This window comes from Oryzias latipes, chromosome 17, assembly GCF_053564925.1.
Source record: "Oryzias latipes strain Hd-rR chromosome 17, Olatipes_Hd-rR_3.1".
NCBI lineage: Eukaryota > Metazoa > Chordata > Actinopteri > Beloniformes > Adrianichthyidae > Oryzias > Oryzias latipes.
The window spans coordinates 14,612,009-14,624,854 of NC_136253.1; the positions used below are offsets into that span (position 1 = coordinate 14,612,009).

Below are 12,846 nucleotides of genomic sequence, written 5' to 3' on the forward strand. Positions count from 1 at the left end.
TCAATGCGGGACCTTTCTGTGCGGAGTTTGCATGTTATCCCTGTGCATGCGTGGGAGACTGGGGACTCCGGATTCCTCCCACCACCCAAAACCATGCTTCATGGGTTAATTGGTTAATCTAAATTGTCCCAAGGTGTGAATGTGCGGGTGTGTGATTGTGGACACTCTACCCTGTAACAGACTGGCAACCTGTCCAGGGTGCTCCCTGCCTTCGCCCACAAGTGGCCGGGATAGGGTCCGGCAGCCCCGTCACCCCGAAAGGGAATAAACAGAAGAAGATTAACATAAAAACAATTTTACATAACAATTACCCCACAAAGGTGTTTATATCCAAATTCTCAAATGTAGAAAATAACTGTAGTTTTCGTAATGATTTCCCTGAATCAGTTCTTCATCTTTTGTACTTTTGTAAATTCTCTGGAACCAGTTAGAACGATTTGTAAACATCAAATTAAACAGTAATAGAATTACAAATATCAAACAAATTCTCACATCAGTCAGTTTTTATCCAACTATTCTCTGACACCCTGACAGAGATGTTTTCAGAGCAATGCTGGAGCCGCTTTCCTTTATCGTGCTGCAGCAGTTGTCCCTTCAGCATTGAGGGCTGCCAGACAGGTGGTCATCTCTCCCTTTTCTCCAGAGCAGATCTCCATAAATGTTTGCTCAGCCATTTGGTTGAGCTGAATTGGCACTGGAGACTGTGGAGTACCCTTCAGGGCACCCCGTCACAGCTCGACATGTATGATGGGGATTTGGGTTGTGTAGTCAAAAGCTAGTTTTTGCATGTCTCTCTTGCTAAGAGGAAATCTCCTCCATGCCATGGTTTTCAACATGAAAGCAAGCTCCTTCTCTGCTGCATCTGAGAGGTTCGGTTTTAGACCTGACACTCGATCAGTGCCGTCTACCTAACCACTACTTTGCAGTGTGGCCCGAGGAAAATTCCACTCAACTTCTTTGTGATCTAAAATTCAGTAGTCATTTATTAGAATGATTTTTGTATTTCTAGAGCAGTGAAATGCACCATGCGAAAGTATTCTCACCTTTCTGGTGGAAACCAGAAAAAAAGGATCTAAACATAGAGGTTGTGTTAGATTAGATGCCCTCTAGCCTGTTGAGGATAGGCCGGGGATGTTCATGAAGGCAGATGTATAGCGTGCAACCCTCTTAACCCTTGTGCTATCCTATGACCCCACCCTTACATTGACGTGTTATTCCTACCATGACAAAGGTGGATAAAGGTGGAGACGATTTCATGTAATCCATGGACACCAGTGAAGATCACAAATCATTGAAGAAAAAAGGTTCAGAACACTGTCTAGTGGGTCTAGATGACCCCACTCCCAACGTTAAAGTGCCTAGGATAGCACAAGGGTTACGCCACTCTTCACTGGGGTTCTCCCTCAGCTGCCCAATGGTCCTGGTTGGGCGTGATTCACATCACTTGCAGATTCAGAAAAAGATCTGGGACAGACTGTCTGCCTAAAAGGATGAAAGAACCTTAAACAGCAGAAACGAAAATTGACCTTCCACATTTATATATCAAACTTTTTAGTTCAGAGTTGAGTGAATGTTTATGATTCCTAGATTTTAGAATAGACAGCATGTCAGTGTACATTTTCTGCTGATAATACAGATGGTTCATATGAAACCGTTATGTTAATAGCTAAAGTTCTAACGGTGTTGTAATATCAATTTTTATACTGTTAACTTGTTTCCAGTGAGACCCATTTTGAATAACATTTAGGCCATGCTGTTGCTCTTCCTTTTTTCTTCTCATAGGACAGATTCATTTTTTAAAACAATGTTAAACGTTACACATCCAATGATGTGGTACTTTCCTTATGTTTCTTTAATGAATTAATTTGTCAATATCAGCATGATTAAAGGTATTCATTCAACCATGTTATACTGTGTATTCAACCCCATTACTCGATACATTGTCATTACATGTTTTTTAATAATATTAACATATATTAGATAAATGCTTGTTGAACTGTGGACAAAGTTTAGAGGACATGTACAAAATATATGAAAACCTAATATAGTGTTTATGTCGATGTATGTTTTCATTATTTATTAAAACCGCTTATACATTCAATAGCCAAATCTTACTTGACAGTCAAATTATTATTATTTGGAATACGAACAATATACTTACAATGAGTTGTGTTACACAAGGGACAGGTGATTACAGAGGAACTGGAAGAATTTGTTAAAATATGTTTTAGAGTTATATTCATTCAGGAGTCAGAATGTCCCGTTATGGGGTTGAATTTAAAACAACCTTGGTGACAAATTAATTTATAAGATTTTTAGAGATTTCATGTGTAAGGTAGGAAACCATATTTTTTCAGAGGTTCAAATAGTCCTTCATCTGATGCAATGTTAAGAAACACACATTTATTGGTAACATTTTCAATAACCAGAGAAACCAATGTGCACCGATTCCAGAGAATAACCCAGCTGCTTCTGCACTTGGAGCAAATCAGAGTTTCAGTAGCCAGGTTGTAATACAGGTCTACGTCAAGAACCTGCAAACCCGTCTGTGGATCCCTCCACTGCTCAGTGGAAATATTCACCAATCTAGTGAGCATCTATGTACACTGGCTTTTTGCTTGTGGGAAATGACTAGAGCACTTGATTTTGGAATTGCAGATTCCAGCACTTCTTTCACAAACAAATTCTACTCTACTGGAAAATGATCTGTTCATCATTTTTCCCCACATTCCATTACTCTGTGGAAGAATAGATTCATATTACATGGGAACAAATCACTTTTTCCTGGTGAGTGGTATGAAAAGAACATTTGGTCTATACTTCATATGTTGGATGGTACGAGTCATTTTCTCAGCTATGAGCAGTTCTGTCAAAAATATATTTTTATGCAAAGCAAATTAGTCCATGCAAAAGTCAGAAAAGCTATTCTATTGGAATATGTTCACTTGATAAAAGGTATACTGTTAACCTATGACACCACAATTTCAATTAAATCTCTCTCTATATATTTTTGCTTGTAATAAAGTTTTGAGATCCTTCCCATAAAAAATGGCTTTTTGTAATTTACTGCTCTCATAATTTGTTTGCTGTTTAAAATGTTTTTCGGCACATTCCCACAGGAGTCGTCACACCAAATAAGCTTTCACTGATCCGCACGTTTGATTTGGCAGTTTTTACGCCGGATGCCCTTCCTGACACAACCCTTGTTTTATCCAGGCTGGGGACTGGCACAGGGGGACCCAGACTTGGACCCCCTATTGGTTATAAAAGTTGTTGATGAAGTTGTTCTGTTGTTTGAATAAAACATAAGGAAAAGATTTTTTGGAACAGATACTGGGGTTCCCACCAAAGAAGTGATACTTCGCTGTTAAGCTAGCTTTTATTAAAAAAAAACAACACATCACAAAAAACAACAAAATAAAGAAGAAATACAGTTACAACTTTGAGTGACACCTTTCACCTGTGTAGGTGCTCATGTGGGCTAAAGCACAAAAATGACAGAATTGTCTATATTTTACATGAAACAGGTTTCTCATCTGTGTGCGTTCCCATGTAGGCTTTTGATTTAAAAAAAAGGTTTTATACTTTGCAAGCAAAAGGCCTCTCACCTGTGTGATTTTTTCAGATGAAGTGATAAATTACTACTTTGAATATAACTTCTTCCACATATTTTACAAGTGTAAGGCCTCTCTCCTGTGTGACCTCTCGTGTGGACTATTAAATAACTACTTTGAGCGTAACTTTTTCCACATATTTTACAAGTATAGGGCCTCTCTCCTGTGTGGGTTCGCATGTGGACTTTCAAGTGAATACTTTTAGTGAAACTTTTTCCACATATTTCACATGTAAAAGGTCTCTCACCTGTGTGGGTTCTCATGTGGACATTTAATTGACAAATTTGAGCAAAACCTTTTTCACACACTTGGCAAGTAAAAGGCTTCTCACCTGTGTGCGTTCTCATGTGGACTTTTAACTGAGCAATTGTAGTGAAACCTTTTTCACAAACGTCACAGGTAAAAGGCCTTTCACCTGTGTGACTTCTCATGTGGACTTTAAAGTGACTACTATTGTTATAGGTTTTTTTACACACTTCACAGGTATAAGGTCGCGCACCTGTGTGAATTCTGAGGTGGACTTGTAATTGACATCTTTTAATGAAACCTTTTTCACATAGTGGACACGTGAAAGGCCTCTCGCCTGTGTGGGTTCTCATGTGATGGAGCAAACTCTCTGCGTGGCAAAAGGTCTTCTTACAAACTTCACAAGAAGGTCGTTCACGCGTGTGTATTCTCATGTGAACACTCAAATTACGACGTCGGGTAAAAACTTTTCCACATGTTCCACACCAATGTAAGCTCTCATGTGAAGTAGATTCAACAGCATCACTGTTTCTGATCTGAGTGCTTCCTTCCAGATCTGGATTCTCACTTGGTTCTGGTTTGGAGTCCATCTTTTCCTGATCATACTCAGTGACCATGAAAGCATCATTTTCCTGCTTCATTTCAAGATGATCTCCTTCCTCACTGATGAAGTGCTCCTCCTCCTCCTCCTCCTTGATCAGTGGAAGCTCTGGTTCCTCTTCATCCAGACTGGAGCTCCTCTCCTGCTTCCAGAGAAGCTGCTCATCATCAGTCTCCTCCTTACAGATGTTTTTCTCTGAGAAGTCTGCAGGAACAAAAAGGTTAAAGAGAAAACTAGTAAAAACATTGAAAAAGCTAGATATAAGTCCTCCTGAGCAGGCGGTCCCAGTGGTTAGCGCTGTTGCCTCACAGTGGGAAGGCCCCCTGTTCAAGTCCCAGCAGGGACCTTTCTGTGTGGAGTTTGTATGTCTCCAGACTTCCTCCCAAAGTGCAAAAACATGAATGTTTCATAGATTAATTAATCAAGGGTGTCCAAATCCAGGCCTCGAGGGACGGTGTCCTTCATGTGTTCCAACCAGCCTGCCATTGAAGCTCCTTAGCTAAACACGTGTATTTAGCCGCTGATTGTGTGGTCTTCAGATCTAGTAATCATAGCAGCAGCTTGTTCAAAACTTCTACAGCTTGTTTAATATTGATTTGCTGATGTCTGACTGTGAAATAAACAGTTACAGAGACTGAACAAAATCCTGTGTTATTAGTGAAGTTAGCTGTGGTCTTGGACCTGAACTCTGTGACCCATAAAGTTAAATTGCTTTTAAACTCGTAACAGTAATTCTATAATCACAGCATTGATTTATTATTTCCAGTTTTTTTTTTCATAACAGCTGCTCTGACATTAGTTCACACAAACAGTCATGTGGAAAAAAAAGCAGCAGCTCCTTTAAAGGAGAACCAGACTTCATTTGAACAGAACTTTTCTCATCTCCATGAACATTTACTGTATCTCTAGTGCTGTTTTCTTAGCAAAAATTGGTTTTAATTTATTGTCAGTTTTAATTTAAAATATACTATTAAAAAACAAACCCTACAAAGTTTCAACTTTATTCTCAATAACTCATCTCGCATATCAATAAAAATTAATCTATGCAAATATTAGAAATTAAATGACCCTATCCTCTATGGTAGTTTTCAGTTTTTTGTTGATATTCAGCAGAGGATGAAGCTCACCTTCGTACTGGACTACAAATATTTCATCACATTCAGATTTGATCTCCTGCTTCAGGAACAGCTGCTCTTCCTCCTGGCTGCTGCAGAGTTCCTCCTCCTCTTCTTCCTCTTTGATCTGTGGAAACTCTGGCTGCTCCTGATCCAGAAATGTTCTGTCCTCCTCTTTCTCCTCCTCCTCCATACAGACGCGCAGATGTGAAACATCTGTGAGAAGAAACAACATATTCACTAAATTACTTATTTAAAAAGATGCAAATGATTTACAAAAAGAACCTTCTCTTCAAATATGATTATTCTGTGCAGTTAAACATGCCGGCAGCTGTTTGTTTAATAATTACTAAACATTTTCAGATTTGATGATGTGGCAGGACGATTAGGTTGAGGTGTAGCAGGGAGGATAATGGCCTCATGGGTACTGTCAAAAGGTCAAGGTGTCCACCGGCCAGCTTGGGCGTCACTGCCACTGTCCACGTCCTCGTTTGCACACTTCCAGGTAGCCTTACAGCAGGGGGGGGGGGCAAACTTTTGCAAAGGGGGCTAGATTTGGTGTAGTTAAACTGTGTGAGGGCCAACCGTTCGGCCTGCATTCTCGAACTATTTTAAAAAGATTCAGCACAAATGAACATCTTAATGAACACATTTATTGCAGTGGTATTTTCATTTCTTCACATAGAACACAAACATCTAAATACAGTTTAACCAAAATTACTGAATTCCACATTTGAAGACTAGAAATAAAAATAAGAAAAAGTCTTTCTGGAAAATAAAACTCTGGGTTCATATGAAAATTTTACTTTCTAATCACTATTAAATGCTTACTGTGAACCTCTACATTTAAACCGTTTGAACAGCACTTATATGATGGGGATACTGATATATCGATTGCATCAAAAAGGCCAGGCCAGGACTTACACGACTTATCGTATAAGTCAGAGTCACTCGGTCCTCACGTGGTTCTTTTTAAAGTTCATAACAGAAAATTCCTACTCACACTAGTATGTGGAGCCAAACAAGCGCAACATTTTATAGCCAATGTTCGCATCTGATGAAAACAAAACAAGTGTCATTTAAAATAGTACATCATATATATCCTTTTAAAAATAAACTTGGGTGGATTTATTCTGGATATGGGCCAGTCATGTACATTTTGTGGATCAAAAGAGGAAATTATTTGTCATTTGTTTGTGAATTGTATACATACGAAAAATATTCTGGACTAATATTGGAAATTATATTAGTTGCAAAACAAGAAAAACAATCAAGATTACAGAAAAGGACCAAATTTTAGGCTGTTGTAATGACAGCATGACCATAACTTCATTTTTATGATCAAATTAATTTTGTCTTGGGGGAAATTTCACATTCATAAAGAAATGGTCACTCATTAAGAATAATATACTCTAGCTCATTGTTACTTTTATTTGTTTTTTGGTTATGAGATGCTTCTGTACTAAAGATGTATTTGGTATTTTCTCTTTCTCTCTCTCTTTCCCCTTGGCAGATTCACACATGTTGTTTATAGATAAAATTAAACATAGTTTATTTTAAATGCAGCAGTGAGTAAACCATAGACACCTTTTTTGACTGAACACCTTGAAAATACAATATAAAATATAAGTATAAAATTGCAATTCAAAGAACATAGCACAACTCAAAAATTGAACAACTCATGACATGTGTGCCATAACTAAAGCTCTCGTCGCTGCCTAAACTTTACCATGATAGCCTTGAATCAGTCAAACGTCGCATTTTGTTCTCATTTATAGGATATTTGGAGTTACATACCGACTGTGAAATTTAGTTCTCCGTTTTTGAAGACTTTCATCACTCTAAACTTCTGTTTTTATATAACAATCACAACGAAAATTGTTGATTTTATTTCTATAAAAGAGGCTAAAACCGGAAACAAGGACCTTATCCAGACCTGAAATTAAAGCGCCTCCTAGCGACACGGAGTGTAAAAACAACAATTTAAACATTTTTCTCGTTCTCTCTATCTGTTAAGTGTTACAGGCCAGGTTCGCAGGTTATGATGGTTCAGGACACCAAAGATCTAATGTGCAGTGGGAAAAGAAATAAATCGCACAAGAGTCTGCATTAAAGTTCAAACTTTTGCAAAGGGAGAGATTCGGACTCATTTCAGACACCACCAATCCAGAAAGCTCGGCTGTCATCTGCTCTCTCTCTGCTCCTCAGCAGACAGCTTTGTTATTTCCCAGCATGTAAACATGTAAAATACCTCATTAGATAGATTCTGTGTCTGAGTGTGTAAGTCAGCAGAGGCCAGTCAAGGACAGTCGGTCACGTCTGCATCTCTCGTCTGCAATCCACAGATGCTTAAACAACTCAGTGCAGACAAGAAAACACAGACAACCTTGTGCTGAGTTCAGCACTTTACAGCAAGCGAGCACAGTTGTTATTGCTACTCATACAATGTTCCATCTTCTTATATAATATTCTTCATAAATAATTGCTCTTTACACAGTTAATGTGCAAAAAACAAAAGCACACAAAAATTACCCATGAAAAAAACAAGTTTAAGCACTGGCACCTGGAGGGCTCCGTATATATTTCATATTCTCTTAAAAAAAAATTTGTATTTGTGACCATCAATATATACTGGTTTATTATTCTTTTTTCTCATGTGAAAGATGAGCCCTTCTTTGCACTTTAAAATGTGTTGTATCATAACTTGGATGCTAGGATTAATACCCAAAACTGGTTGAAATACACAAAAACAAATTTCACAAAACTTTTGTTTTTCCCTGGTGTGATGTACTAGTTGAGATATTTTGATTGACAATATTTTAGTTTTGCACATTTGTAATCTCTTTAAAAACATTCTAAACAACATACAATGATGATTTGTATCTTTTACCATTAAAAAACTTTCAGTTTGGTTCCAAGTAAAATTTAAGCACATTTTTTTAAAAAGTTCATCTTCATCAGCAGTTTATTACAGTTCTGATTAATTACATATTATTAAAAAACACACATAAAAAGTTTAAACCACACATAAATGAAAAAAAACAAAAAACGTTTGTACTTTCAGTCATCTGTCATACTCTAATGCAAAATCTTACACAATTCAACTAATAGGTAATCTATACCCAAAATCTTCATGTGAGAAATCCATTTTTAATTTATGTAAATCCTGATAAATGTCTCTACTGGATAGAAAAAATGTGTATTAACTATCCAACATTTTGCTTCATTCCTAAATATTGCACACAAATGTCTCTTTTTTTGTAATTTCAAACTATGGCTCCTCGGATGTGTGAACTTTCATATGAGCGGTCAAAGCATCCCTTTCATCGAAACAGATTCCACATAATTTACAACAAAGAATCTTCCCGTTTGTGTGAGTCCTCATGTGGACGGTTAATGAAGAGGACGCAAAAAACCTTTTCCCACATGTTTTACAAGAATGACGCCTTTCACCTGTGTGGATGCTCATGTGGTAGGCTAAACCGTAAGCATGACGGAAAGCTTTTTGGCACACTTCACAAGAAAAAGGCTTCTCGCCTGTGTGAGTTCTCATGTGTTGTGTCAAACTGTAGGCATGACGGAAAGCTTTTCGGCATGTTTGACAAGTAAAAGGCTTCTCGCCCGTGTGAGTCCTCATGTGGTCTGTCAGGTTACTATTTCGGATGAAATTCTTTCCACACATTTCACAGGAGTACGGCCTTTCATTTGTGTGAGTCCTTAAATGTGTGTTTAAACCATGGGCATAACTAAACGCCTTTTCACAAATTTCACAAGAAAATGGCTTTTCACCTGTGTGAGATCTTGTATGGACAGTTAAATCGCTCCTTTGAATGAAACTTTTGCCACATGTTTCGCATGAAAAGGGCCTCTCACCTGTGTGTATTTTCATGTGAGTCATCAATTTACCCCGTCCAGTAAAAACCTTTCCACACACTTTGCAGGAATGCGACTTCTTATCTGAAGGAGCGTTCAGCTGGACGGTCACAGCATCACCTTGATCCAGTCTGTTTCTGCAGGCTTCACAAAGGCCTAGTGTCACTCCAGGGTGGATTACATCAAGTTGCTTCACCTGGGTCTGATTCACGTGTGAATGAGTGAAGGTTTTTCCACAAACGGAACATTTAAGAACATCCATGATTTCATCTGTGTCTGTTTGACAGCGACTCTCTAATGTGGAAGAGTTGCCTAAAAGGTGACCAATGTTTCTGATCTGAGGGTTTCCTTCCAGAACTGGGTTCTCTCTTGGTTCTGGGTTGGAGTCCATGTTTTCCTGATCATCCTCAGTGACCATGAAATCATCATTTTCCTGCTTCAGTCCAAGCTGATCTTCTTCACCGATGCAGTTCTCCTCCTGCTCCTCTTTGATCAGTGGAAGCTCTGGTTTCTCTTCATCCAGACTGGAGCTCCTCTCCTGCTTCCAGAGAAGCTGCTCATCATCAGTCTCTTGACAGATGTTTTTCTCAGAGAGGTCTGCAGGAACAAAAAGATTCAGGAGAACACGTATAAAATCATCTGTAACATTCACAACTGGGACTCTGTCTCCTAACAGACATAAAATATGAGTCAGTGTAATTATATAATCACAGCATTCATTCATATTCTCCACAGTTTAAGTAATACCAGATTGTATTTACACAGAACTTTCCTCAACTACATGAACTCAAACATTTACACAACAAGCACATTTGCTTTATTTATCTCTGATTCTGTTTACTTAGTAAAACAGCCTGATTTCTGATCCTGCTATTTTTCTTTTCACATTTGGATCCTCTGTTCATTTGCCCAAAAACATCATTTAAATGAACACTACAACATAATACTAATAAACACAAAACCAATATAATAACACAATAACATTTGTTTAAAAAATAGTTAAAGTATCTCTGTGATATCTAAAGAGGATGAGGCTCACCTTCAACCTGAATTACAAATATTTCGTCATGGTCTGTCTTGATCTCCTGCTCTTCTTCTGGGCTGCTGCACAGTTCTTTCTCTTCCTCTTTGTTTTGTGGAGGTTCTCGTTCCCCCTGAACAGAGTTACTTCCCTTAACTTTCTTTTCCTTGCGTACATGCAGCTGTGGAACATCTGTGGGAAGAAACAAAAGAAGTACAAATGGAAAACTTGTGGGTTGATGACACGAGAATTAATAAAATAGAAACATTTATTTATTTAACATATTTAACCATGTAAACCAGCAGTTATTGTTTGATCTTGTAGTATTTTTTATTATTGTAAAGCCTCTGCATGCTGCTCTACTACAACAACTGTTTGACTCCTGAGATGAGTCTCTCAAAATCAGTTATTTCCTGGATCTCATCACATGTGCTTTTCTGAAAAAGACTTATAGCAAAGATAAACACAAAAGCGCCTGTTTCAGGCTCCCAGTTATCCTACAATTCATTGCAAAATGCAGAGAAGTGAGAGACTTGTTCAAAGTCAGAAAGAGCAGAAGCAGGTAAGAGAAGCTGACGTGGTCCCAGTCCCAAACTCTGGGATGTATGTAAACAATGATCCACTGGTCAAAGATGCACTTCTATGAGGAAATACATTAGTCAGTGTCATCATGGGGTCTGTATGTTTTTAGACTCATGAATGAAAGATGGCTTAAGTGAAGAAGAAAAAAACAAACAAATGCCAGGACTCAGTAAATGAGCAGAGGAATCATTATACAGATAACATTATGATCTGAAGTTTCTTTCTCTTCTTTCTCACGAGAACAACAATCACCAACACAGCTTCATTTATTCAAATCATTCTAAATCTTCTTCAGATTTAAAATTAATTTTCCAGAAACCAGAAAGCTTCTGACAATCGTATACTTAATTTATTAGATAAAAAGTTTTAAAATATTTCATCTCTAGAATAAACAAATATTTTAGAATTGGAATACACCTCATTTTATGTTAAGTATCATGTACCGTTATTAAGTTATTTTGGTCCAAATCACTACATTTATGGTCACAGCTCGCAAATGTAGGTATTTAAGTGTCATTAATCCTCACTTTAGACAACAGCTGCGTAACATACCGACTTTGCAGAAATCGGATTCTTGTTTTTCAAAAATATCCATATGTAAAGCATTTAGTTAAAGCTTATTTTCAAAGAAATAGTGTGAATTTCTTCGGCACCTAGAGATGCATAAACAAATAGCTTAAACCGGAAGTACATGACTTCCGGAGTTTAAGGACAACTGCCCCTAGTGGCGTGGAGAGCAAATACTGAAACTTCATTATATCAGCGTAAATTTCAAATTTTCTTTGCTCACACCTTAGTTTATGTTCTGTTAAATAAATGTCAGTATGCTGAAAAAATAGATGCAACAAAATAAAATACAAAGGCAATTTTCATCTCAACAGTTTCGAATTTACCTTTTCAAGATTCAAGATTCAAGATCAACTTTATTAATCCCCGAAGGGAGATTTAGTACTATCTAGTATTTAGTAATATTTAATAATTTAGTAATATTCAGTAATATAAATTTATTAATATCTCTTTCATATCTCTGTATGACAAATACTCATATGCATCTTTAAAAGGTGGAATCATAACTGATAAACAATGAGGAATTTTATTAGGTCCCCTTAAACTGGAAATTTTCCTTTTCATCTTCTAACTTTTACTTATCTTCCATTCTTCTGCTTTCAAGGTTTTTTTCAAAATTTATTTACAAATATTGCACATTAACATATTTACACTTGTGTATGAAGTATTTCAGCCATGGTTATGAGTAAATTAACTACATGTATTTTCTCTGCATTAAGTCTCCCTTGTGTAAAATATCCAAAAATAATATGCTCATAAAATAATCTATAATCTTCACATGGATGAGAAAAGCTTAGAAATTCTGCTCTTATTCCGTCGTTTCCAGGGGACATGTTGTTTTTCAGATTGTTAATTCAAATTCAAATTCAAATTAATTTTATTTATAAAGCACCTTTCATGTCAAACAGACAGCTCAAGGTGCTTTCCATAAAAAACAAACAAGAATACAATAAAAACAAACCCCACACTGAAACTTCCTGTAAAAAAATGACAGAATCACATGCCAATTTATCTTCTTCAATGATTGTATTTATGTTGTTATTCAAGGAATCGCAGAATGAAATCTTTGCTTCCTGACAAAATGTTGTCTTACAAAATTCACAGTAATAATCATGACGAAAACTAGAAATAAGCTTTTTATCATTTGTAATTTTTCCATCTATATTTAACTGTAACACTGAATTAGACTTTGCTTGTGTCTTCTCTAATCTGATAAAATAAGAAGTC

The 12,846-nt window shown here is 37.0% G+C and overlaps 2 protein-coding genes across 2 annotated transcripts in view; both read right to left on the reverse strand.

Moving 5' to 3' along the window:
* Positions 1 to 3,354: 3,354 nt before the first annotated feature.
* Positions 3,355 to 12,846, reverse strand: part of LOC110013423 (uncharacterized) — a 401,209-nt gene continuing 391,717 nt past the window's right edge. Inside the window, exon 11 of the mRNA XM_078934513.1 lies at positions 3,355 to 4,665. Within this exon, the coding sequence (XP_078790639.1) occupies positions 3,605 to 4,665 (1,061 nt within the window). The 3' untranslated portion in view covers positions 3,355 to 3,604. The remainder of the gene's footprint in view (positions 4,666 to 12,846) is intronic.
* On the reverse strand, positions 8,447 to 11,742 carry LOC111946257 (uncharacterized). Its single transcript, XM_011486243.4, has 3 exons — positions 11,605 to 11,742; positions 10,489 to 10,662; positions 8,447 to 10,046 (listed from the first exon to the last, which is right to left on the reverse strand). The coding sequence occupies exons 1-3, from the start codon at positions 11,645 to 11,647 to the stop codon at positions 8,848 to 8,850; spliced, it is 1,416 nt and encodes a 471-aa protein (XP_011484545.1). The 5' UTR covers positions 11,648 to 11,742; the 3' UTR covers positions 8,447 to 8,847.